The 27634-nt window shown below is 50.2% G+C and overlaps 1 protein-coding gene across 1 annotated transcript in view; it reads left to right on the top strand.

The window, feature by feature from the left end:
• The window catches only part of LOC140402386 (RNA-binding protein Nova-1-like), a 43722-nt gene extending 17049 nt beyond the window's left edge, over nucleotides 1-26673 (top strand). The window contains exon 2 of the mRNA XM_072490126.1: nucleotides 25388-26673. Coding sequence (XP_072346227.1) covers nucleotides 25388-26392 — 1005 coding nt within the window. The 3' untranslated portion in view covers nucleotides 26393-26673. The remainder of the gene's footprint in view (nucleotides 1-25387) is intronic.
• Nucleotides 26674-27634: the final 961 nt, after the last annotated feature.

The raw sequence follows: 27634 nt of genomic DNA, 5'->3' as shown, positions 1-27634 counted from the left end.
TTGGAGGAAAATGTAACTGGTCTGATTAGTAAGTTTGCAGACGACACAAAGGTTAGTGAAATTGCGGATAGCGATGAGGACTGTCAGAGGATACAGAAGGATTTAGATTGTTTGGAGACTTGGGCGCAGAGATGGCAGATGGAGTTTAATCCGGACAAATGTGAGGTAATGCATTTTGGAAGGTCTAATGCAGGTAGGGAATATACAGTGAATGGTAGAACCCTCAAGAGTATTGACAGTCAGAGAGATCTTGGTGTACAGGTCCACACGTCACTGAAGGGGCAACACAGGTGGAGAAGGTAGTCAAGGCATACGGCATGCTTGCCTTCATTGGCTGGGGCATTGAGTATAAAAATTGGCGAGTCATGTTGCAGCTGTATAGAACCTTAGTTAGGCCACACTTGGAGTATAGTGTTCTATTCTGCTCGCCACACTACCAGAAGGATGTGGAGGCTTTAGAGAGAGTGCAGAAGAGATTTACCAGGATGTTGCCTGATATGGAGGGCATCAGCTATGAGGAGAGGTTGAATAAACTTGGTTTGTTCTCACTGGAACAAAGGATGTGGAGATGCCGGGGTTGGACTGGGGTGAGCACAGTATGAAGTCTTACAACACCAGGTTAAAGTCCAACAGGTTTGTTTCGATGTCACTAGTTTTCAGAGCGCTGCTCCTTCCTCAGGTGAATGAAGAGGTCTGTTCCAGAAACACATATATAGACAAATTCAAAGCTGCCAGACAATGCTTGGAATGCAACCATTAGCAGGTGATTAAATCTTTACAGATCCAGAGTATCCAGATCCAGAGATCCAGAGGAACAAAGGAGGTTGAGGGGCGACCTGATAGAGGTCTACAAAATTATGAGGGGCATAGACAGAGTGGATAGTCAGAGGCTTTTTCCCAGGGTAGAGGGGTCAATTACTAGGGGCATAGGTTTAAGGTGCGAGGGGCAAGGTTTAGAGGGGATGTACGAGGCAAGTTTTTTACACAGAGGGTAGTGGGTGCCTGGAACTCGCTGCCGGAGGAGGTGGTGGAAGCAGGGACGATAGTGACGTTTAAGGGGCATCTTGACAAATACATGAATAGGATGGGAATAGAGGGATACGGACCCCGGAAGTGTAGAAGATTTTAGTTTAGACGGGCAGCATGGTCGGCACAGGCTTGGAGGGCCGAAGGGCCTGTTCCTGTGCTGTACTTTTCTTTGTTCTTTGTTGTTCTTTGACGCAAATGAAGACAGGGGCAGCGGAATCATGGGTAACCACGGAGAGCAGAATGTGGGAGAGTAGCTCGGAGTGCATTGGGAGTGGTCAAGTCCTGAGGTGAGAAAGGAAGGGATGAGGTGGTCAGCAGCAGATGGGCTGAAAGAGACGTGGAGTCGGGCGATGTTACCGAGATGGAAATAGGTGCCACATAGTTGCCGTGGGTCTAGAGTCACATGTAGGCCAGGCTGGGTAATTAGGCAGATTTCCCTCCCTCGAGGAACATTAGTAAATCAAGTGGGTTTTAAAAAAATTAAACAACAATCAATAATGGCACCATTACCGAGATTAACTTCCAACTCTAGTGTTTTTAATTAATCGCTTGGGTTCACGTTTCACCAGCTGCTGTGCCCCCCGGGGTATTAGCCTGGGGCCTCACGATCACCGGCTCAGTGACGTCACCAGTACACCTCCCTCACCAACAGCAATGGTGTGCAGGTGGGAAATAGGAGGATGCCAAGGAAAGAGACAGCAAGAATAGCAGTGTGAGGACAGAAGGAGAAGCCATCGCATGTGATTCCCGGGCTATGATTGGACGGATCAGATATATCCGGATCAAGAGCAGTCTGTCTTAGCTGGACCACAGTGGAAAGGGATTGGAGGAGAATTGTGTGGTTAGCATTCTTTAAACCGACCGTGACCAAATCATACAAGCCCTGCAGTGCAGAAGAGAGGCCATTCGGCCCATCGAGTCTGCACTGACCCTCCGAAAGAGCGCCCCACCTAGGCCCAATCTCCCGCCCTATCCCCGTAACCCCGCCTATCCTATTGGACACTAAGGGGCAATTTAACGCGGCCAATCCACCTAACCTGCACATCTTTGGACTGTGGGAGGAAACCGGAGCACCCGGAGGAAACCCACGCTGACACGGGGAGAACGTGCAAACTCCACACAGACAGTCACCCGAGGTCGGAATCGAACCCGGGACCCTGGCGCCGCGAGGCAGCGGTGCCAAGTCACCTAGTTTCTCCTTCTGTGACTCCGTGTCAATTTATATTTGATAGCACCCTCGTGACATTTTACTCTGCCAAGAGGGCGATACAAATGCCAATCGTTGCAGGGCCTGCGCTGCGCTGGGAGCACATTCTTGAAGTCTCTTATCAAACTCGGTCAGCGAGCTGTGTATAATGAACACTTGTACTCATTAAGTTCCTCCGGCAGAAGCCTGGGCGAGTTGTGAGTACGGAGTGGTGGTATAAATAGATAAAACAGTGAGCGTCCTTGTAACAGGCGGCCAATTACTGTCTTTAAGCAACACTGCTCTTCGTGTCATATGTCACAGCCAGTAGAGAAGCAGTCACTTGTGAGGTTGGGAATCTGTCAACAGCAACTCCCGTTGTACCCAGAGTAAATCTGGTCCCAAACCGTGCCGGGAGGAAGGTTGAACCCGGCCATGGGGGGGGGGGGGGGGGGGGGGAACAAACAAACATTGGGAGCCTGAGCTTCTTCCTACTCCTTTGTCTCAACCTCGAGTATCTCTTCCCCAGGGCAACACGGTGGTGCAGTGGTTAGCATTGCTGCCTCACGGCGCTGAGGACCCGGGTTCGAATCCCGGCCCTGGGCCACTGTCCCGTGTGGAGTTTGCACATTCTCCCCGTGTCTGCGTGGGTTTCACTCCCACAACCCAAAAGATGTGCAGGGTAGGTGGATTGGCCGCGCTAAATTGCCCCTTAATTGGAAAAAAATAATTGGGTACTCTAAATTTAAAATAAAGTATCTCTTCCCCCCCTTCCCCTCGCCTCCTCTCTTGTATCCTCTATTCCATTTCCTGCTCTGCATCCAATTCTCTTTCCTTCCATAATTGACGTGTTATTTCCTATTCATTTCTTCAACAATGCACATTTATATTCCATCATCACGATAGAAACGTGATTGACAGAGTAGGCAGGATAAGTAGACACTGCTGTTAGGAAAAGAAAGGTAGTTTTAAGGCAATTCATATCTGTATTGGTAAACATTAGAAATAGGGTATCATTTTAGGTGGGGTTAATTTCATTTCTCTGTCCCTGGAAGGGTAAAACATATAGTTGGGTTCATGCTGGACAAAGGTGTTTGTACATGTGAGAGTTGGTTAAGTTCCAACTGTGTTTCCATTGTGCTACGGCGTGAAGAACAAATAAGCCAGCAGTGGTTGCTCAGCAACTGGGGCCTTGTAAGGTAGAGAAGCTTTTCAATTTTAGTTTAGTTAATTTGACGGCTGTTGAAGATAGGTAGTGGGAGAGAAGGGGGCTCTCACAGCTCTGCTAGAAGCAGCTGGTTTAGAAGACTAGGGAGGGAGCTAGAAGAAAAGCCATACCTTGCAGTAACGGTTCAGAAAATAAGTGCAGAGATCTGAAGAGCAGCCAGTTAAGGAAACTAGAGATATGAAGAGAAGTGTCCAACAAGTTTGGAGTTCAATGAACACCGACCAATGTATTGTTCAGAAGAATTCAAGGAGGAGTAAACAAGGTGTTCTTTGTGAAAGAGCAGCAACCAAATTTAAAGTGGCATTTTAATACAGTCTTGGAATTGAGAGTTAAAACAATTGTGAACAGTTTGCACAGCAGTCAAGACCAGGAAATCCTAAAGGGGTTGGTGTAAAATCCTGGACTGGATTAACTGTTGAAAGCAGAGTGGAAGCTTGGGTGAGAAGAGACATTTGTAAAGCCTGGACTAGAGTTTGGAAAACAGAGCTCGAAGAGAGAATTATTCTGAGACAATATTTTAAAGTGTGTTTTTGGGAGTGGAGTTTGCAAATTCTCATGTGATCATCATCTTGGAGGATTCTGAGTAGAAATCTACAGACATTCACTTGGGTTTCGAGAGGAGTGTGTCTTACCAAAGTCGCCTTGTGTGTTAATGAGACCATTGTAGTTTAAGATGTAATTTGTAATCCATTTTAATCTTAAAAATCTGTGTATAATTGTTCAGCCAAAGAGTGAATATACTATTAAAACCCACTTTTTCATGTTCAATAAATATTTTTTTTCTTGTTGATAAAACAGATTAGCAGTCCTGAGACTCTGTTCCTCCACGAATTATATAAAAAAGTAAATGATATGGTCTTCTGAGCCAAGGTCCATTCAATCATTGGGCCAGCCCATCCAGCTATAACATCAACTGGGATTGAGACACAGCCCACTGTCATTTATGAGGTTCACATTCATCAACATAGCTATTAAAATGAATGGGTTAATGGGCCAGTGATTTCAGAAAAGAATGGGTTAATGTGTCAGTGTGATCCCAGTGATGAATGTGTTAATGTGTCAGTATGATCCCAGTGATGATTGGGTTAATGGGTCAGTGTGATCTCAGTGATGAATGGGTTAATGGGTCAGTGTGATCCCAGTGATGAATGGGTTAATGGGTCAGTGTGATCTCAGTGATGAATGGGTTAATGGGTCAGTGTGATCTCAGTGATGAATGGGTTAATGGGCCAGTGTGATCCCAGTGATGAATGGGTTAATGGGGCAGTGTGATGCCAGTGATTAATGGGTTAAGGGGTCAGTGAAATCCCAGTAATGAATGGGTTAATGGGTCAGTGTGCTGCCAGTGATGAATGGGTTAATGGGTCAGTGTGATCCCAGTGATGAATGGGTAAATGGGTCAGTGTGATCGCAGTGATGAATGGGTTAATGAGACAATATGATGCGAGTGATGAATGGGTTTAATGGGTCAGTGTGCTGCCAGTGATGAATGGGTTAATGGGTCAGTGTGATCCCAGTAATGAATGGGTTAATGGGTCAGTGTGATCTCAGTGATGAATGGGTTAATCAGACAGTGTGATCCCAGTGATGAATGGGTTAATGGGTCAGTGTGATGCCAGTGATGAATGGGTTAATGGGTCAGTGTGATGCCAGGGATAAATGGGTTAATGTGTCAGTGTGATCCTAGTGATGAATGGGTTAATGGGTCAGTGTGATCTCAGTGATGAATGGGTTAATGGGTCAGTGTGATCTCAGTGATGAGTGGGTTAATGGGTCAGTGTGATCTCAGTGATGAATGTGTTAATGGGTCAGTGTGATCCAAGTGATGAATGGGTTAATGGGTCAGTGTGATCCAAGTGATGAATGGGTTACTGGATCAGTGTGATCCCAGTAATGAATGGGTTAATGTGCCAATGTGATGCCAGGGATAATGGGTTAAGTATCAGTGTGATGCCAGTGATAAATGGGTTAATGGGTCAGTGTGATCCCAGTGATGAATGGGTTAATGGGTCAGTGTGATCTCAGTGATGAATGGGTTAATGGGTCAGTGTGATCTCAGTGATGAATGGGTTAATGGGTCAGTGTGATCCCAGTGATGAATGGGTTAATGGGTCAGTGTGATGCCAGTGATGAATGGGTTAATGGGCCAGTGTGATGCCAGTGATGAATGGGTTGATGGATCAGTGCGATGCCAGTGATGAATGGGTTAATGGGTCAGTGTGATCCCAATGATGAATGGGTTAATGGGCCAGTGTTATGCCAGTGACGAATGGGTTAATGGTCAGTGTGATCTCAGTGATGAATGGGCTAATGGGTCAGTGTGATGCCAGTGATGAATGGGTTGATGGGTCAGTGTGATGCCAGTGATGAATGGGTTAATGGGTCAGTGTGATCTCAGTGATGAATGGGTTAATGGGGCAGTGTGATCTCAGTGATGAATGGGTTAATGGGCCAGTGTGATGCCAGTGATGAATGGGTTGATGGATCAGTGCGATGCCAGTGATGAATGGGTTAATGGGTCAGTGTGATCCCAGTGATGAATGGGTTAATGGGCCAGTGTGATGCCAGTGATGAATGGGTTAATGGGTCAGTGTAATTGCCAGTAATGAATGGGCTAATGGGTCAGTGTGATGCCAGTGATGAATGGGTTGATGGGTCAGTGTGATGCCAGTGATGAATGGGTTAATGGGTCAGTGTGATCTCAGTGATGAATGGGTTAATGGGGCAGTGTGATCTCAGTGATGAATGGGTTAATGGGGCAGTGTGATCCCAGTGATGAATGGGTTGATGGGTCAGTGTGATCCCAGTGATGAATGGGTTAATGGGTCAGTGTAATTGCCAGTAATGAATGGGTTAATGGGTCAGTGTGATGCCAGTGATGAATGGGTTGATGGATCAGTGTGATGCCAGTGATGAACGGGTTAATGGGTCAGTGTGATCTCAGTGATGAATGGGTTAATGGATCAGTGTGATCCCAGTGACGAATGGGTTAATGGATCAGTGTGATGCCACTGTTGAATGGGTTGATGGGTCAGTGTGATGCCAGTGATGAATGGGTTGATGGGTCAGTGTGATCCCAGTGATGAACGGGTTAATGGGTCAGTGTGATCCCAGTAATGAATGGGTTAATGGATCAGTGTGATGCCACTGTTGAATGGGTTGATGGGTCAGTGTGATGCCAGTGATGAATGGGTTAATGGGTCAGTGTAATTGCCAGTAATGAATGGGTTAATGGGTCAGTGTGATCTCAGTGATGAATGGGTTAATGGGTCAGTGTGATCTCAGTGATGAATTGGTTCATGGGTCACTGTGTTCTCAGTGATCAATGGGTTAATGGGTCAGTGTGATCTCAGTGATCAATGGGTTAATGGGTCACTGTGATCCCAGTGATGAATGGGTTAATGGTCAGTGTGCTTCCAGCAACAAATGGGTTAACATTTCAGTGTGCCCCCAGCAATGAATGGGTTAGTGTGTCAGTGTGATCTCAGTGATTAATGGGTTAATTGGTCAGCGTGATCTCAGTGATGAATGGGTTAATGGGTCGGTGTGATCTCAGTGATTGATGGGTTAATTGGTCAGCGTGATCTCAGTGATGAATGGGTTAATGGGTCTGTGTGATCCCAGTGATGAATGGGTTAATGGGTCAGTGTGATCTCAGTGATGAATGGGTTAATGGGCCAGTGTGATGCCAGTGATGAATGGGTTAGTGTGTCAGTGTGATCTCAGTGATGAATGGGTTAATGGGTCTGTGTGATCCCAGTGATGAATGGGTTAGTGTGTCAGTGAGATCTCAGCGATGAATGGGTTAATGGGTCAGTGTGAATAGGTTAATGGGTCAGTGTGAATCCAGTGATGAATAGGTTAATGGGTCAGTGTGAGCTCAGTGATGAATGGGTTAATGGGTCAGTGTGATCTCAGTGATGAATGGGTTAATGGGTCAGTGTGATCTCAGTGATGAATGGGTTAATGGGTCACTGTGATCCCAGTGATGAATGGGTTAATGGGTCAGTGTGATGCCAGTGATGAATGGGTTAATGGGTCAGTGTGATGCCAGTGAAGAATGGGTTAATGGTGGGTGTGATCTCAGTGATGAATGGGTTAATGGGTCAGTGTGATCCCAGTGATGAATGGGTTAATGGGTCAGTGTGATCTCAGTGATGAATGGGTTAATCGGTCAGTGTGATCTCAGTGATGAATGGGTTAATGGGTCAGTGTGATCTCAGTGATGAATGGGTTAATGGGCCAGTGTGATGCCAGGGATGAATGGGTTAATGTGTCAGTGTGATCCTAGTGATGAATGGGTTAATGGGTCAGTGTGATCTCAGTGATGAATGGGTTACTGGGTCAGTGTGATCTCAGTGATGAATGGGTGAATGGGTCAGTGTGATCCAAGTGATGAATGGGTTACTGGATCAGTGTGATCCCAGTAATGAATGGGTTAATGTGCCAATGTGATGCCAGGGATAATGGGTTAAGTGTCAGTGTGATGCCAGTAATAAATGGGTTAATGGGTCAGTGTGATCCCAGTGATGAATGGGTTAATGGGTCAGTGTGATCTCAGTGATGAATGGGTTAATGGGTCGGTGTGATCTCAGTGATGAATGGGTTAATGGGTCAGTGTGATCCCAGTGATGAATGGGTTAATGGGTCAGGGTGATCTCAGTGATGAATGGGTTAATGGGTCAGTGTGATCTCCGTGATGAATGGGTTAATGGGTCAGTGTGATCCCAGTGATAAATGGGTTAATGCGTCAGTGTGATCTCAGTGATGAATGGGTTAATGGCTCAGTGTGATCCCAGTGACGAATGGGTTAATGGGTCAGTGTGATCCCAGTGATGAATGGGTTAATGGGTCTGTGTGCCCCCAGCAATGAATGGGTTAGTGTGTCAGTGTGATCTCAGTGATTAATGGGTTAATGGGTCAGCGTGATGTCAATGATGAATGGGTTGATGGATCAGTGTGATGCCAGTGCTGAATGGGTTAATGGGTCAGTGTGATCCCAGTGATGAATGGGTTAATGGGCCAGTGTGATGCCAGTGACGAATGGGTTAATGGTCAGTGTGATCTCAGTGATGAATGGGCTAATGGGTCAGTGTGTTCCCAGTGATGAATGGGTTAATGGGTCTGTGTGATCCCAGTGATGAATGGGTTAATGGGTCAGTGTGATCTCAGTGATGAATGGGTTAATGTGCCAATGTGATGCCAGTGATGAATGGGTTAATGGGTCAGTGTGATGCCAGTGATAAATGGGTTAATGGGTCAGTGTGATCTCAGTGATGAATGGGATAATGGATCAGTGTGATGCCACTGTTGAATGGGTTGATGGGTCAGTGTGATGCCAGTGATGAATGGGTTAATGGGTCTGTGTGATGCCAGTGATGAATGGGTTAATGGGTCAGTGTGATCCCAGTGACGAATGGGTTAATATGACCGTGTGATCCCAGTGATTACTTTTGGTGAGCAATTTTTCACATCTATTAAAATGTGCGCTGGGTTTTCAGAGCAGGTTGTTGGAAGTGGTTCGGCCTGAAGACGGAAGCTCCTCATAAAGGCAGGGGAAAGCCTCAATGGAGAGCTGGGTAACTGTGATACCGTTGAGTTTACCCACCCTGCGGAGTGTGCGATCCATTGAGTTCCCCTGTATTTGTGATGAAATTGACTTTCATATTCCCTGACCGACTTCACATTTCATTAATAAGTTTGTGCGCCCATGGTTCTTTTTCTGTCTCTTCTTACTGTGATTTATATGAGCGCATAAGCAATAGAAGCAGGAGGAGGCCATTCAGCCCCTCGAGTCTGCTCTGCCAATCGAAAAGACCATCTCTAATCTGATTGTAGCCTCAAGTCCACTTTCCTGTCCGTTTCAATAAGATCGCCTTCTAAGATCGTTTGTCTAAATCCCAATGAGTATCGGCCCTATCTGATGAAACGTTCGCCCTAAAATTACCCCTTCATCCCAGGAATCATCATGGTGGACCTTCCCTGAACTCCTTCCAAACCAGACATATCCCTCGTTTGGTTATCTCATTATGTGTGGGATCTTGCTGTGCTCAAAATGACTGCCACATTTCCTACATTGCAACAGTGACTGCACCTCACAAGTTGGCTGCAATAAAGCAGTTTGGGATTGAACGGTGCTGTTCTACTGCTTCAGAACGTGCTGTCACATCTCCTTCAGTACCTTGTTTTTGTTCCCATCATTGTCTTACCTGTGACTATTTGACTACTGAGGCATCACAGTAAGACATTCCCCAGTATTAACATTGAGGTTCATTCCCAACACACACACACCATACAACCATAGAATTTCTCCAGTGCAGAAGGAGGCCATTCAGCCCATCGAGTCTGCACTGACCCTCTGAAAGAGCACCCGACCTAGGTGCAGTCCCCCGCCCTATCCCCACCTAACCACATCTTTGGACTGTGGGAGGGAATCGGAGCAGCCAGAGGAAACCCACGCAGAGACGGGGAGAACGTGCAGACTCTGCACAGACAGTGACCCAAGCTGGGAATTGAACCCGGGTCCCCTGCTGCTTTTCCCCTTGCAGTGGCTTCCTAATTACTTGCTGTACCTGCTTGCTCACCCTTTGTTAGTCATGCACAAGGACACCCAGATCCGTCTGCACTGATGCACTCTTTCTCTACTGTAGTGCCTTGCCCTCTCATTCTCAACTTCCTCATCACCTTGACGTGAAAGCCCCTCCTGCCTTTTTCATTTGGCTCAGCCTTTATCTTCTGCCTCCCTCCCTTTTGCCCTGGCCGCATTTTCCTCCACGTAGGGGCTGGTTTAGCACACTGGGCTAAATCGCTGGCTTTCAAAGCAGACCAAGGCAGGCCAGCAGCAAGGTTCAGTTCCCGTACCAGCCTGCCCGAACAGGCGCCGGAATGTGGCGACTAGGAGCTTTGCACAGTAACTTCATTGAAGCCTACTTGTGACAATAAGCGATTTTCATTTTTCATTTCATGGCCTCCTGCCCTTATTTCTTTCCCTTCTCGCAGGCTGTGTGTGTCTCTCTCTGTCTATCTCTCTCTCTCTCTGACCCCATTCCCTGTTTCTAGTTTGCTCTCACTGCCTGTAACCTAACCCAGGTTGAACCAAGGGTGGCTAATGAATTATTTACAAGCACGTGTACATGGGGGGGGGGGGGGGGGGTGGGGGGCAGACAGAGATAGAGGCGCTGTGGATATTGATGTTGACACTGTCTGGACACTCCCGACAACCTTTTACACGGGGCCCAGCAGACAGAGGGGATGTTTGACAGGCCCGCAATGGTAAATAAATTGACTGCCAATGGAGGGATCAGGTTCCAAGCTGCACAGTAAGAGTCACAGCAAATGAGATTAAAATCTTTCAGAGTCAATAATACAATTGACTTCCCTGATTGCCGTTTCATTTTCCCCGAGTAATTCCATCCCTTCCTTTCTTTCCCATGTTGCCGATCTTCCGATGCGGGTTCACATGGGTGGGGTGCCCTTTCCAGGGGCCGGTGCAGACTCGATGGGCCGAACGGCCTCCTGCTGCCCTGTAAATTCTATGATTCACCTTTGCCAGGGTGTCCCCCGGCCCTCTGGCCAGCCCTTCCCTTCCAGTCATTTCCATCCCTGCCTTGGTCTTCACCAGCATCCCTCCCGTGTCCTCGCCGTTGGGCACCGTCTCCAGCTCGTTACCGTCCCACAAAGTTTGGAAGTCATTTTTTTTTTTTTTTGTGGCCACCGTTGGCAAGGCCAACGTTTGTTGCCCATCCCCAATTGCCCTTGAGAAGGGGGCGGCGAGCGGCCCTTTTGCGAACCGCTGCGACCGTTGGGGATTCCAGGTTTTGCGGCAGTCCTCGCGCGACGGAGTGGCTCGCGAGGTCAGTGAAGACACCTTCGCTGTGGGCCTGGAGACACGTGTAGGCCAGACCGGGTAAGGACGGCAGATTTCCTCCCCCGAAGGACATTCATGAACCGGATGGGGCTTTGCTGCGACAATCCCCTGGTTTCACGGTTGGCATTGCCTTCTTGGGCGTTGTCGGGGCCTTGGCTCATCCAGGCACGTAGGGAGATTTCCATCGCTCTCCCGGCTTGCGCCTTGCCGTTGGTTGTTTGTGGGAGCTTGCTATGAGTACAGTTGCTGCCTCGTTACCCACACTTCCTCGACTTTAGAGCCAATGTCGAGGAGAATGGGAAGCGGGTATGAATATAGTCAAGTAAAATCGCCTCAATCACAGATGACCAAAGGCTGCTTTCCCCTTTGAGGGGGGAAGAGCTGACTGGTGGTGATTTAACCTGAGGGTCACCACACCTCAGGAGAAGGGGGGGGGGGCGAGGTTGAGAAGGCGGGGCCTTCATCAATAACCTCAGCCGGTACGGGGAATTGAACCCACGCTGCTGGCCTCGCTCCGCATCACAAACCAGCCGCCCAGCCAACCAGATCCCTGGAATGAAGAGCTTGTCGTATGAGGAACGGTTGAGGACTCTGGGTCTGTACTCGTTGGAGTTTAGAAGGATGAGGGGGGATGTTATTGAAACTTGCAGGATACTGCGAGGCCTGGATAGAGTGGACGTGGAGAGGATGTTTCCACTTGTAGGAGAAACTAGAACCAGAGGACACGATCTCAGACTAAAGGGCCAATCCTTTAAAACTGAGATGAGGAGGAATTTCTTCAGCCAGAGGGTGGTGAATCTGTGGAACTCTTTGCCGCAGAAGGCTGTGGAGGCCAAATCACTGAGTGTCTTTAAGACAGAGATAGATAGGTTCCTGATTAATAAGGGGATCAGGGGTGATGGGGAGAAGGCAGGAGAATGGAGATGAGAAAATATCCGCCATGATTGAATAGTGGAGCAGACTCGATGGGCCGAGTGGCCTAATTCTGCTCCTGTGTCTTATGGTCTTACATCGGCCGCCATGTCTGGGATGAAGGGACGAGGGGAACAGGAAGTGGGTGAGAATGTACAAGATGGAGGATTGCAAGGCTGAACAATGCAGCCCCACGTGGAGAAGACGGCGGCACGGACGCTTGGGCGAAGGATGAGGAAGAGAATCCGGCTTTGAGGTTGAAAATGCCCCCGTTCGAATGCCTGTCCCCTTTGTCGCTCAGCCTCTCGAGCGCCGCACAATAAACTCGATGCGCTGATTCTCTGGAGCCTTGTGCAGCATGGCTACCCAGCCCCCCCCCCCCCCCTCCCCAACCCCAGCACACACACGCAGGCCCCCTCCCCTCGTAGCAGCATTATCCTCCTGCCGAATTCAATCTTCCAGGCCCATTCTGCTCTGTGTGAAAAAGCAGCTTAGTCTCCACGGCAACAGGGACTCATGGGAACCAATGCTTGCGCGCAATGTTCCAGTTTCTTCTGAGGAGATTAGACAAAAAAAAAGGCGAGGACCTGCTGGCCGCATCCTCTCCCCCACCCCCCCCCCCCCCCCGCCACGCTCACCCCCACCACCCACGCTCCCCACCAACCTTGTATTCGCTGATCTACAATGGCAGCCCGTTCATTCAGCAGCCCCTCCATTTTAAAATCCTCGTCTCATCTTCAAATTCTCCCCAACCTCACCCCCACCCGTCCTCCTTCCCAATTCACCCCTCCCCCTCCAGCCCCCACAAGCTTCCTAGAGTCCGGCTCCCCCCACCCTGGAAACCTGGCCTCGATTTTAATAAGTCGGCCATTGCCCTAAACTGTGGAATTCCCTCCCAAAACCCGATCCCTATAACCCGCTTCTGAAAACCGAAAACCTATCTCGCCGGTGAGATGTTTGACCATTTAGCTTAATATCTTCTCTGCGGTTTGTTGATTCGTTTTATAACGCTCCTGTAAACCCCCATGACATTTTTTTTTACCGTGTCAAAGGCTCCAGGGAAATGGAAGTTATTGTTCAGACAGCGGGGTCACGTTGACATTGTGGTATGCTCACCCCTAGGTGGACAGAGACAGCGGGGCGAGGAATCCCTGCTTCTTCTGTTCGCCCTTTCAGAATGTGACCAACCAATAGCTGAGCCAGACCAGCGTCCAACCCATGACCTGTTCACAGTTTACTGATTCCAACCAGTGGCCTCTGCACCCGTGAGCCCGGGAGGACAAATAGATCGGGGGTGATCCTGGTCCAGGATATTATCCAGTCGCCCTCACCCCTACAGGAAAGTGTGTCTGTATGTGTGTGTCACTGTTTGTATGTGCACCTGTATGTGTCTGTCTGTATGTGCATGTGTGTGCGTGTCTGTATGTGTGTGTGTGTGTCTGTATGTGCATGTGTGTGTGTGCCTGCCTGTATGTGTCTGTATGTCTGTCTGTCTGTCTGTATGCGTATGTGTGTCGGTCTGTATGTGTGTGTGTCTGCCTGCATGTGTGTGTCTGTATGTGTGTGTCACTGTTTGTATGTGCATCTGTATGTGTCTGTCTGTATGCGTATGTGTGTCGGTCTGTATGTGTGTGTGTCTGCCTGTATGTGCATGTGTCTGCCTGTATGCATACAGGCAGACACATGCACATACAGGCAGACACACATACAGACAGACACACATACGCATACAGACAGACATACACATGCACATACCGACCGACACACACACATGCACATGCAGACACACACAAATGCACATACAGACAGACAGACACACACATGCACATAGATAGACACACACATACAGACAGACACACATACAGACACACACATACACATATAGACAGATACACACACGCACATATAAACAGACACACATACACATACAGACAGATGTCTGTTTGTATGTGCATGCGTGTATCTGTCTATATGTGTATGTATGTGTGTGTCTGTATGTGTGCGTCTGTCTGTATGTGTGTGTCTATCTATGTGCATGTGTGTGTGTGTGTCTGTCTATGTGCATTTGTGTATGTCTATGTGCATTTGTGTATGTCTATGTGCATTTGTGTGTGTCTGTATGTGCATGTGTGTCTGTATGTGTGTGTGTGTCTGCATGTGCGTGTGTGTGTCAGTCGGTATGTGCATATGTGTGACTGTCTGTATGTGCATGTGTGTGTCTGTCTGTATGTGTGTGTGTCTGTCTGTATGTGTGTGTGCCTGACTGTATGTGCATGTGTGTGCCTGACTGTATGTGCATGTGTCTGTGTCTGTTTATATGTGCTTGTGTGTCTGTCTATATGTGCTTGTGAGTGTGTGCCTGTCTGTATGTGTGTGTGTCTGTCTGTATGTGCATATGTGTGTGTGTCTGTCTCTATGTGCACATGTGTCTGTCTGTGTGTGTGTGTGTCTGTCTGTATGCATGTGAGTGTCTGTCTGTACTTATGTGCACATGTGTGTCTGTCTGTACGTGCGCGTCTCTGTATGTGTGTGTGTCTGTCTGTACGTGTGTGTGTCTGTCTGTCTGTATGTGCACGTGTGTGCCTGTCTGTGCGTGTGTGTGTCTACATGCGTATGTGTGTGTTTCTGTACATGCGTGTGTATCTGTTTGCCTGTATGTGCATGTGTGTCTGTCTGTAGTTGCATGTGTGTGTGTCTGTACATGTGTGTGTGTGTATGTGCATGTGTGTGTGTCTGTACATGCGTGTGTGTGTATGTGTGTGTCTGTTTGTCTGTCACATACACAGCAGATGGTGAAATTTCAATTTGATGTAAAAAAATAAGCTGGAATTGATGATCATCATAAAACTATCGTCGATTGTCGTAAAAACCCATCTGGTTCACTAATGCCCCTTTAGGGGAGGAAATCTGCCGTCCTTACCCGGTCTGGCCTACACGTGACTCCAGACCCCACAGAAATGTGGTTGACTCTTAACGGCCCCTCTGAAATGGCCGAGCGAGACACTCAGTTCAAGGGGCAAATAGGGATGGGCGACAAATGCTGGGCCCGGCCCAGCGACGCCCACATCCCGCGAAAGAAAAGAAGAAAAAAACCTCATCGCGGCAGCTGGGGGAATTTAAATGTAATTAATTTGGTAACAATTCTATATTAGATTGTTTCTATGTGCAGGGGCACAGCCAAATGGCGCTACAGTGTAATGCTCATTTGGAGGGCTGGTGCGGCCACGATGGGCGGCATAGCGTCCTGCCCCAATTCTGAATGACAGGAGGCGGAATGAAGGGGCTGATCACTGCCCTCCTCCTAGTCTGTACCCAGAAGTGATGGGCCGGCATCCTGTGTACCTTACTGAAACTTGCAGGATACTGCGAGGCCTGGATAGAGTGGACGTGGAGAGGATGTTTCCACGGGTAGGTGAAACTAGAAGCAGAGGACACAATCTCAGACTGGAGGGACGATCCTTTAACACAGAGATGAGGAGGAATTTCTTCAGCCAGAATGTGGTAAATCACGGCAGCACAGTGGTTAGCACTGTTGCTTCACAGCTCCAGGGTCCCAGGTTCGACTCCCGGCTTGGGTCACTGTCTGTGCGGAGTCTGCACGTTCTCCCCGTGTCTGCGTGGGTTTCCTCCGGGTGCTCCGGTTTCCTCCCACAAGTCCCGAAAGACGTGCTGTTAGGCGAATTGGACATTCTGAATTCTCCCTCCGTGGGGCGCCGGAATGTGGCGACGAGGGGGGTTTTCACAGGAACCTCATTGCAGTGTTTATGTAAGCCTACTTGTGACAATAAAGGTTATTCTTAGTATCTGTGGAACTCATTGCCGTGGAGGCCAAGTCACTGAGTGTCTTTAAGACAGAGATAGGTAGATTCTTAATCAATGAGGGGATCAGGGGTTATGGGGAGAAGGCAGGAGAATGGGGATGAGAAACACATCAGACATAATTGAATGACGGAGCAGACTCGATGGGCCCGATGACCTAATTCTGCTCCCATGTCTTATGGTCTTGTGGATATAGGCATGGATCCTGCCACCTTGACAATGCCCCCCTTATAATCGGGTGAGGGAAGTGAACATCTGGATAGCTTGTGAGTGGCAAGCAAGTCTGTAACTAGCCTCTGGTGAAGCAGCATTAATTGGTCCCGGGCTCTCTTCCGACTGGGAACACCGTGCTCCTTCCACTAGCAGTTCCGTGTCTTCGACTGCCGTGTCTTGACAATCCCTGGTGAGGTTGCAAACCTACATTAGGTTAACTGTTTGTAAGCCTTTTCTGGGACAATGTCCTGTGCATGGAAAGTTTCTCTGACCTTGACAGCGAGAGAGAGAGAAACTATTTCTATTTCATAAACCCGAGGGATTGTCGGACTTGTGGAATCGGCAACAAGAAGCCTTTGCTTCCTGCGCCCGGATCTTTACTGGGATTTATTTAGCGATATCAGTTTACTGTCAGACCCCAGCACCAGGTAAACAATTCTTTTGCGTTCAATAGGAACCATGTGTTGTCTTTCGCCCTCTGTTCATTCCCAGCACTGCTCACGCTGGTGAGTAACAGGTTGCGATGGAGGCATCGCTATCCCGACGTTCACAGCAATAACGAAAGCCCTCTCTCAAAACAAAAACCTTCGCCCTGATGACCAGTACGTTCAGCCGCTGGCCTGAAACTGTGGGAGAAAGCTGCAGATGGGATGTGAAAAGAGAGAGAGAAATGGAGGGATGAAGAAAGGTCGTAAGCTCTGGATTGCTCCCCGCGCCACACACACTTGCCAGGGTAGAGAGAGGGACAGTGGATGCACGGGTTTGAGGCCTAGTACAGGATGGAGGGCTTAAGATTCTCGGGGCATTGAGACCAGTTCTGGGGCAGGAAGCGTCTATTTAAAAGGGATGGGTTGTATCTCCGTAGGACTGCGGCTGATATCCTCGTAGGAAGGTAAACCAGTTTTGGTTGGGAACCGCTTAAACTAAAATGAGCACCATTTTAGATAAGTTTATCAGAGGAATAAAATGGATAAAATGAGTGTGTTGGAACAGTACTAAGGAATGATATTAGGCAGATGTGAAATGAAATGAATGAAAATTGCTTATTGTCACGAGTAGGCTTCAATGAAGTTACTGTGAAAAGCCCCTAGTCGCCACATTCCGGCGCCTGTTCGGGGAGGCCGGTACGGGAATTGAACCGTGCTGCTGGCCTGCTTTCAAAGCCAGCGATTTAGCCTAGTGTGCTAAACAGCCCCTGCCGTTTATGAGACTATGGGACTATGAGAATACAGAGACAGGTCGACAATGCACATAAACTCACAAAGTGTCAAGGGTGGTGAGCTACCCAATCGTATTGTGGGAATATGATGCAGTAGAAACTAGGTGCAGGAGGAGGCCATTCAGCCCTTCGAGCCTGCTCCACCATTCAACATGATCATGGCTGTTCCTGTCTCAGCGCCCGACTCCCAGAGATCTCCCCAGGCCCGTTTGATGTGCCGTCAACTACAACAAAGACGAGTTGTGGAACGAAACTGTGGCTTTAATAAGCTAAACGGGAACCTGCTGGTAACTGATCCTGAACTGGGGCAGGGCCAGAGGTCGGCCACCTTTATACAGAGCCTGAGGGGAGGAGCTACAGGCGGAGCCAGCAGAGACAACAAACAATATATACAATACAGTAACAGCGGTTTACCACACCCTTGACACCTCAGCGAGTTTAGAAATCTATTTACTTCTCAGGGCGGCACGTGGCGCAGTGGTTAGCACTAGGACTACGGCACTGAGGACCCGGGTTCGAATCCCGGCCCTGGGCCACTGTCCATGTGGAGTTTGCACTTTCTCTCCAGTGTCTCACCCCCACAACCCCAAAATGTGTGCAGATTAGGTGGATTGGCCACGCTAAATTGCCCCTTAATTGGGAAGAAATCTATTTCCTTCTTAATTATATTCAGTGACTCGGCCTCCACAGCCTTCTGTGGTGGAGAATTCCACAGCTTCACTACCCTCGGAGTGAAGAGGTTTCTCCTCATCTCAATCCTAAATGGCCCACCCTGTATCCCGAGACTGTGACCCCTTGTTCTAGACCCCCCCACCCCCGAGCTCCCCTCTCATTCTCCTAAATTCCACTGAATACGGGCCCAGTCGATGGAAAAGGGGTGAAGAAAAGGTGAGGACTGCGGTTTGAACACAGGGAAAATAAAAAGGGATGTTGGGCCGGCACAGTGGTTAGCACTGCTGCCTCACAGCGCCAGGGACTCGGGTTCAATTCTGGCCTCGGGTCACTGTCTGTGTGAAGTCTGCACCTTCTCTCCTGTGTCTGCGTGGGTTTCCTCCGGGTGCTCCGGTTTCCTCCCACCATCCAAAGATATGCAGGTTAGGTGGGGTTACGGGGGATAGGGCAAGGCAGTGGGCCGGGGTGGGGTGCTCTTTCAGAGGGTCGGTGCAGACCCGATGGGCAGAATGGCCTCCTTCTGCACTGTAGGGATTCTATACTTCTATTTTATGGGCTGGCAAGTACTTATGTTGGAGTAAGAGATTGTAGTGATGAAGAGGGGATGGCTTGAGGGGGCGGGGACAGAATCAATTTGGTTAGATTTGAAAGAACGATGTGCATTTGTAATAATCTATAATGATATTTATTAATGTCACAAGCGGGCTTACATTAACACTGCAATGAAGTTACTGTCAAAATCCCCTAGTCGCCACATTCCGGCGCCTGTTCGGGTACATGGAGGGAGAATTCAGAATGTCCAATTCAACTAACAAGCACGTCTTTCGGGACTCGTGGGAGGAAACTGGAGCACCCGGGGGAAACCCACGCAGACACGGGGAGAACATGCAGACTCCGCACAGACCGTGATCCAGCGGGGAATCGAACCTGGGACCCTGGTGCTGTGAAGCCACAGTGCTAACCACTGTGCTACCGTGCCGCCCACGGAGGATAAATATTGGTCAGGAGACCAGGTCTGTTCTTCTTTGAAATAGTTTCATGGAATCTTCCACCCGAAAGACGGCACCTCCAACAGTGCAGAGCTCCCTCAGTACCGCACTCGCCGTGTCGGCCGTGGACTTGGTGCTCAAGTCCTGGAGTGGGACTTGAACCCAGAACCTTGTGACTCCGGGACGAGATGACTGAGCCATTGCTGACATTCAGAGAAGAAAAAAAAGGTGCAATCGTGTTACTGGGAGTATTCTATCGGTCTGTGCGTAGCGAGAGTGCCTAATTATCGATTGAGATAATGTGCGCATAACTGGTAGGAGGAGGAGGTATTTCTGAAATGTGTTCAGGAGAATTTCCTTGGTCGATATGTTCTCAGTCCAACCAGAAAAGGAGGCATTGCTGGGACTGGGAAATGAGGTAAGCCAAGCGTCAGTGGGGGAGCACTTGGGTAAGAGTGATCACATCATAAGGTTCACATTAGGGCTAGGAGCAACCTAAAGTCGAACATTTAAGTTGGAAGAGGGCTAATTTCACTGGGATGAGAAGCGACCCAGACTGAGACGAAGGTCTGGGCGAACTTTAAAGAGATGCTTCAGATACAGGCTGGGTTCATGCCAACAGGTTGAAATGTAAACCAGAACTCCTTGGATGCTGAGAGAGATGGAGATTATAATGGAACAAACAAATGCAAGTCAGGTCAATTCTTTGAGTGAGAACCTGGCCGGCCAAATTCAATTAGCTGAGAGGGGAAGCGGAGGGCAAACTAAATTAGCGCAGAGAGAGAGCACGAGAAGAGAATGGCAGTCAACAAAAACATTCTATGAGCTTAGGAGGAACTTCTTCACTCAAAGGGTTGTGAATCTATGGAATTCCTTGCCCAGTGAAGCAGTAGAGGCTCCTTCATTAAATGTTTTTAAGATAAAGATAGATAGTTTTTTGAAGAATAAAGGGATTAAGGGTTATGATGTTCGGGCCGGAAAGTGGAGCTGAGTCCACAAAAGATCAGCCTTGATCTCATTGAATGGCGGAGCAGGCTCGAGGGGCCAGATGGCCTACTCCTGCTTCTAGTTCTTATGTATCCTTACCTATTCTACCCAGGATGTAAATAGTAAGTGGGTATTAAGAAGTGAATGTGGGTCCTGTTTCCGACAGAGAGTGGCATATCGGGGCACAGGGCAGGCTGGAATAGTTCATGAGCACTTTGTATCAGTGTTTTCCAAGAAAGAAGGGTCTAACATATCAGGAAGAAATGGGGCGGTTAGGGTGAACATTGAGAGATGGGGACTGGATTCTCCGTTTGGGAGACTTAAGTGCTGATGCTAGCGGAGCATGCGTGGACTTTCACGGCCAAATAATCGGCGTGAAACCCTCACCGATTCCGGTACCGGTGATGGGCGAGCACTGGCACCGACTGAAACTCCCGCCACCCACGGCAAAAATAGCCAGGAAATGGCTGGGCCGCGCACGCGCACGGCTGACGGCCTGTACCGGTCGTGCCGTACAACATGGCGCCGGCCGTGTGCCACCCCAACCCACCAACCGCGACCCCACAGCCCACCCCCCAGCCAGCGGCATGGATCCCGGCTAAGTGTGGCGGCGCTGGACACAGTCAGCTGGCCGGGTTGCCGAGCGCTGAGACCACACGCGGCCCGCGCCATCGGGAACTCGGCCCGTCGGGGGCGGAGCGCCGGCCGATGATGCGGCAGTGCCGTCGAAACAGCGCCGCTGGCGCGTGTCGCGGTGACGCCAGTTTGGAGGGGGCGGGGCGTGGCTGACTGCGTCAAAACGCCGCCGGCCCCGATTTCGGCGTGGAAATCCATTCTCCGCCCAATCGGCGAACAGGATTTCGACATCGGGCTACGCAGAATCCCACCCAGGATGTATGGGAAAGGCTGGCTCTGCTGAGGGTAGATAAGTCACCTGGTCCAATATGGCTTGCGGCCCAGGTCACACCTGTGGCAGGTAAGGTTTCATAAACCGTAATGAGGGAAAAAAGTCAATGTTCACTCGGGGAATTCTGAGTTAGTTAAGGAGAGCCAGCATCGGATTTGCAAAAGGCTTGCTTAATCTAATTGCTGAAGTAACAGAGAAGATTGGTGAAGGGGATTCAGTGGGAGCTGTATTTAAAGACTGGCCGTAGAACTGTCACAGGAACAGGAGGGTCAGTATCAACTTAGATTAAAAATTGACTGAAGGGCAGCGAACGAGGGGTCGTTTGTCAGACTGGAGGACGGTGGTGACTCCCGAGGGTCAATGCTGAGAAAGAACTTTAGGAAGAACGTGACTGACGGTAAAGCTGTCATGAAAGGCGCTATCTAAATACAAGTCTTTATAGCTCACTGCTGCTAATCCAGTTGCTTCCCTTGGCTAAATTCAGTAAGCTCTCTCCCAACACTCCTGATAATCCTGTCTTCCCGTGTTGTTTGCCTGTGGCGTTCCCGGGGTGGTTAAATAATCTAACGCAATTTCTGGAGCTCCATCTGCCTGGGAGATTCAAAATGCCAGCTGCTCCCTCCAGTGGCCGCAGTCGTTACAGGCAGAGCTGCTCCACCAGCTCCTGGGTCAAAGGGCAACGTCCGGCCCTGAGAGCTCCAGACCCATTTACTACAGACAGACACATTTGGTCATTTCACTGCCGCGGTGCATCGCCAACCCCCCCCCCCCCGGTGAGGTCCCCGCCCTCTAACCCAATCAAATCTGCCGCTAGAATGCACATGGAATGACCTTCCCAATCCGTCCAGAAATTGGGCAACTAATGCTTGCTTAAGGGCCTCATCCCGTAACTAATGGGTGCCAGGCCGATTCAGGGAGGCAGTCGCAATTCGGAACTCAAAAGGCAAACATGATTGGGGTAACATAGGCTCTGCAGGGGAACTGGGGGGAGACACCCTCGCTCAGGAGGGGAACTGGGGAAGCCCCCTTCCTGCAATCTAATTAAGTACCTGATTGCCATGTACAGCACGGGGTTAGATACAGAATAAAGCTCCCTCTACACTGTCCCCATCAAACACTCCCAGGACAGGTACAGCACAGGGTGGGATACAGAGTAAAGCTCCCTCTACACTGTCCCCATCAAACACTCCCAAGACAGGTACAGCACGGGGTTAGATACAGAGTAAAGCTCCCTCTACACTGTCCCAATCAAACACTCCCAGGACAGGTACAGCATGGGGTTAGATACAGAGTAAAGCTCCCTCTACACTGTCCCCATCAAACACTCCCAGGACAGGTACAGCACGGGGTTAGATACAGAGTAAAGCTCCCTCTACACTGCCCCATCAAACACTCCCAGGACAGGTACAGCACGAGGTTAGATACAGAGTAAACCTCCCTCTACACTGTCCCCATCAAACACTCCCAGGACAGGTACAGCACGGGGTTAGATACAGAGTAAAGCTCCCTCGACACTGTCCCCATCAAACGCTCCCAGGACAGGTACAGCACGGGGTTAGATACAGAGTAAAGCTCTCTCAACACTGTCCCCATCAAACACTCCCTGGACAAGCACAGCACGGGTTTAGGTACAGAGTAAAGCTCCCTTTACACTGTCCCTATCAATCACTCCCAGGACAGGTACAGCACGGGGTTAGATACAGAGTAAAGCTCCCTCTACACTGACCCCATCAAACACTCCCTGGACAGGTACAGCACGGGGTTAGATACAGAGTAAAGCTCCCTCCACACTGTCCCCATCAAACAATCCCAGGACAGGTACAGCACGGGATTAGATACAGAGTAAAGCTCCCTCTACACTGTCCCCACCAAACACTCCCAGGACAGGTACAGCACGGGGTTAGATACAGAGTAAAGCTCCCTCTACACTGTCCCCATCAAACACTCCCAGGACAGGTACAGCACGGGGTTAGATACAGAGTAAAGCTCCCTCTACACTGTCCCCATCAAACACTCCCAGGACAGGTACAGCACGGGGTTAGATACAGAGTAAAGCTCCCTCTACACTGTCCCCGTCAAACACTCCCAGGACAGGTACAGCACAGAGTTAAATACAGAGTAAAGCTCCCTCTACACTGTCCCCATCAAACACTCCCAGGACAGGTACAGCACGGGGTTAGATACAGAGTAAAGCTCCCTCGACACTGTCCCCATCAAACGCTCCCAGGACAGGTACAGCACGGGGTTAGATACAGAGTAAAGCTCCCTCTACACTGTCCCCATCAAACACTCCCAGGACAGGTACAGCACGGGGTTAGATACAGAGTAGTGCTCCCTCTACACTGTCCCCGTCAAACACTCACAGGATGGTTAGAACGTGGTTTTTCTATGATGTGTTTCATTCTCGGGAATGCCCCTGACCAGAGTTGCATGTCATGAATCAGTTGGTCTGTAATTGCGATTTTCCAGATCCCCCCACATCGGGAAGGGTGGTGGGATGTGGTTGCGGAGGAGGGGGCGCGAGAAGGGGTGCTTTGTGCGATGAGCCATCGTTGAGGGATAAATATTGACAAGGTCACGAGGGATAACTCCATCTGCTCTTCTGATGCCTTTGGGGGTCCTTCCTGTCCATATGAGAGGGAAATGTAACATGGTATCTGAGGGTCAGCAATCGCGACAGTGCTGCCCTCCCTCATTACCGCACAGCTTCATTCTTGTGCTCGATCTCCTGGTGTAGGACCCCCCTCCCATGTTCCTGTCAACCCACCACTTTCTGACTCCAATTACGACCCCAAACCAGACCCGAACAGTGGCTCGGATACTGGACAGAAACCCCAATATTTTATTTTAATTTTGTAAGACTGTGAGGAAAGGATACTTCGCTCCAGGAATAATTTCACGGAGAAATTGGGATATGATAGATTAAAACAAACTTTATTACTAACACAGTATTAAAATATTTTTAACATCACACCAGAAAATAGCTACAATTACCCCTTTAACAATGTTGTCCATGTCTGGATACTCTACTTTGAGAAAGAGAGATCTTTTTGCACTGCTTTAAAGAAAAGATCTGACTCCTGTCAGAACCAGGCAGGAACTCTGGCTGTCTTTCTTCAGTAGGGTGCTCTTTCCAAGGGCCGGTGCAGACCCGATGGGCCGAATCGCCTCCTTCTGCACTGTAAAATTCTAGATTCAGAAGCTATTTCTCAGCGTGTTGCAGCTCATCGTCCAATTGCACAATTCTGAACTGCTTGGAAAGAAACTGCTAATCTGTCTACAGACAGATCTTTAACTAAACTGCAGTGGGAGCAGATGCTTGACTCTTTAACTGAACTGCGTTTCTGCAAAATGCCTGATACCTTAGCTCCTCCCATTAATTGCATCATTCTCCCAAGCTGAAATCTAATTAAGTCTACAGGGAACCCCCTTAATCCAGACAAAGCTCCATTAGCCTGAGCTTTTACGATGCTTTAATTGCACCCCAGCTCCAAAAATGTTTCAAACCCGGATTCCTTAAAGACACAAACCCAGACATTTAACCCTTACAGGACCAAATACCTTCAATGCAATGTTTCTGAAATTTCAACATACATCACACTCCGAAGCCAGGGTTTCCCCGCTGAGACCACATTGTGAAGGAGGAAACTGCATTTTAACCTGTCTCGCTCTTTGGGAAAAGGGCAGAATCGGGCGCGAAGCTGGTTGTTCAGCCTGCTGTATTTAACTTCCCCCGAGATTCACCCCTCCTGATTCCCCGACTGCCGATTTAGCTGAAGATAAAGTACCCCCGGGCTTCGGGGTGGTTCTTCCACCCAGGAAAGTAGTGGTTGAGGAGTCAATAGCCAGGGGGCGTAGGTTTACGGTAAGGAGCAGAGGATTTAGAGGGGATGTGAGGAGAAACCATTCTCACCCCGAGTGTGGTGGGAATCTGGAACTCGCTGCCTGAAAGGGTGGTGGAGGCGGGAATTTATGAAGCGTTTAGATGAGCATCTGAAGCTCTCCGGCACACAAGGCTGCGGACCAAGTGCTGGGAAATGGGATTAGAATGGATAGGTGCTGGATGGCCGGCACAGACACGATGGGCCGAACGGCCTCTATCTATGCTGTAAAACTCAATGGCCGGAATTTTCCGCCGTTCACACCAATGGCGCATCCCCGCCGCATAGTTTCCCCGGCACAGTGGGGTGCTTTAAAAGAGAAAACATCATTGACAATGGTGGGTCCAGAAGGCCCCGTCGCCTCCGCGGGGTCAGTGGGGGGGGGGGGGGGCTGCTCAGCGCATGGCCACACTCCGGCCTCTGGGAAGGAGTCACTTGGGGAATTCTAACAGGTGGTCTTTGTTGCTTTGTCTTCCAGGCGAAATTGATTGTTCCGAACAGCACAGCAGGTCTGATCATCGGCAAAGGCGGAGCCACAGTGAAGGCCGTGATGGAACAGTCCGGGGCTTGGGTCCAGCTCTCCCAGAAGCCGGAAGGGATTAACCTGCAGGAGCGAGTGGTGACGGTGAGCGGCGAGGCGGAGCAGAACCGCAAGGCGGTGGAGCTGATCGTCCAGAAGATCCAGGAGGACCCGCAGAGCGGCAGCTGCCTCAACATCAGCTACGCCAACATCTCGGGCCCCGTCGCCAACTCCAACCCCACCGGCTCCCCGTACGCCAACTCGACGGAGGTGCTGCCGGCCGCGGCCTCTGCGGCGGGCCTGCTGGGGCACGCCAACCTGGCCGGCGTGGCGGGCTTCACCACCGGCCTGTCCAGCTTCACCGGCAACGACCTGCTGGCCATCAGCTCGGCGCTCAACACACTGGCCAGCTACGGATACAACACCAACTCCCTCGGCCTGGGCCTCAACCCGGCCACCGCCACCGGCGTCCTGGCCGCCGTGGCGGCCAGCGCCAACCCGGCCGCCGCCGCCGCCGCCAACCTGCTGGCCTCCTACGCCAGCGAGGCCTCGGGCGGCGGAGGCGGCAACGCGCCCGGCAGCGCGATGGGCACCTTCTCGCTGGGCTCGCTGGCCGCCGCCACCAACGGCTACTTCGGCGCGGCCTCGCCGCTGGCGGCCGGCTCCATCCTGGCCGCGGAGAAGCTGGGCGAGGGCTCCAAGGACGTGGTGGAGATCGCGGTGCCGGAGAACCTGGTGGGCGCCATTTTGGGAAAAGGCGGGAAGACGCTGGTCGAGTACCAGGAGTTGACTGGCGCCCGGATTCAGATCTCCAAAAAGGGCGAGTTTATTCCCGGCACCAGGAATCGCAAGGTGACGATCACGGGCACAGCGGCAGCAACCCAGGCGGCGCAGTATTTAATCAGCCAGCGGATCACCTACGAGCAGGGGGTCCGCGCGGCAAACCTCCAGAAAGTGGGTTAAAAAAAAAGAGAGAAAGAAGAAGCTGAGAAACAGAAAGACAGGTTTCCGTTTTTTTTTTAAAAACTGAAAGGGGCTTATATAGTACTTGATTCTAATTAAAACGTCTTGTATTAATATATTATATGACAACGTCAGAGATCTGTGTATATGTAAATAATGTTTGCCACTCGTTTCCATGGAGACCACTTCAATTTTCTTTCCTGCTACCCCCAATTCTCTCCCACCCCCCTCACCTCTATTTTGTTTTCAGCCCCCCTTCCTCCCCGCCTCAGTCCCTTATTGCCCCCCCCCCCCCCCCCCATAGAGTATGGCTTGGCCTGGACTTGACCAAATCAGCCTCCGCCAAACAGTGAGCTGGTGACTCCATCCCTTTCCCCGCTTTTTGTTCCTCCAGGGGCGTCGCTGGCTCTATAGGCCCAGCATCCATTGCTCATCCCCAATTGCCCCTTGAGAAGGTGGAGGTGAGACTCTTGAGAAGGTGGCCTTGAAACCGCAGAGGTCCCCGAGGTGTAGGTACACCCGCCGTGCTGTTAGGGAGGTAGTTCCAGGATTCTGACCCAGCGACGGTGAAGGATCGGCCGATTATATTTTCCAGTCAGGATGGTGGGCAGGGGGGTTGGGGGAGTGGGGGGGGTGGGGGTGGGGGTGGGAGGTGGGGGTAGCTCCGCTCGGATGGGGAACCTCCAGGCGGTGGTATTCCCCATGTGTCCGCTGCTCCTTGTTCCTCTCGATGGTAGCGGTCGTGGGGGGTTGGAAGGGGCTACAAAAGGAGCTTTGCTGAGTTGCTTCAGTGCGTCGCGTGGACGGTACCCACGGCTGCCACTGTGCGTCGGTGATGGAGGGAGTGAGTGTTTAAGGTGGTGGGTGGATGGAGAGCCTATCAAGCGGGGCTGCTTTGTCCTGGACCCTTCCCCCTCCAACTCCAGAGCAGGGCGGGGTTGCCAGGTGAAACAGAAATCCCTCCCCCCCCCCCCCCCCCCCGCCCTCCCCACCTCACCACCTTCCCTTGGAGGGTTAGCGACTCTGGACGTATTCTTGAAGGTTTTGTCGCGCGACGTGCCATCTCAGGTGGCCCGCAAACCCTCTTCCGCCCCCACCACTCCCGCCATTCATCAGTTAGCAAGGCCTTCCTGCCCTTTGGCTCTCATTGGACAGGCGAACAGACTATTCCCTGCCCCGTTGGATGATGTCAGACTGCCCAGCAATCCTCCCCCCCCCCCCCCCACCCCACCCCCATCCCAT

Source organism: Scyliorhinus torazame, chromosome 25 (assembly GCF_047496885.1).
Source record: "Scyliorhinus torazame isolate Kashiwa2021f chromosome 25, sScyTor2.1, whole genome shotgun sequence".
NCBI classification, from domain to species: domain Eukaryota; kingdom Metazoa; phylum Chordata; class Chondrichthyes; order Carcharhiniformes; family Scyliorhinidae; genus Scyliorhinus; species Scyliorhinus torazame.
Note: the sequence above shows the minus strand (reverse complement) of the source record. Positions and strands in the feature narration are given on the sequence as shown.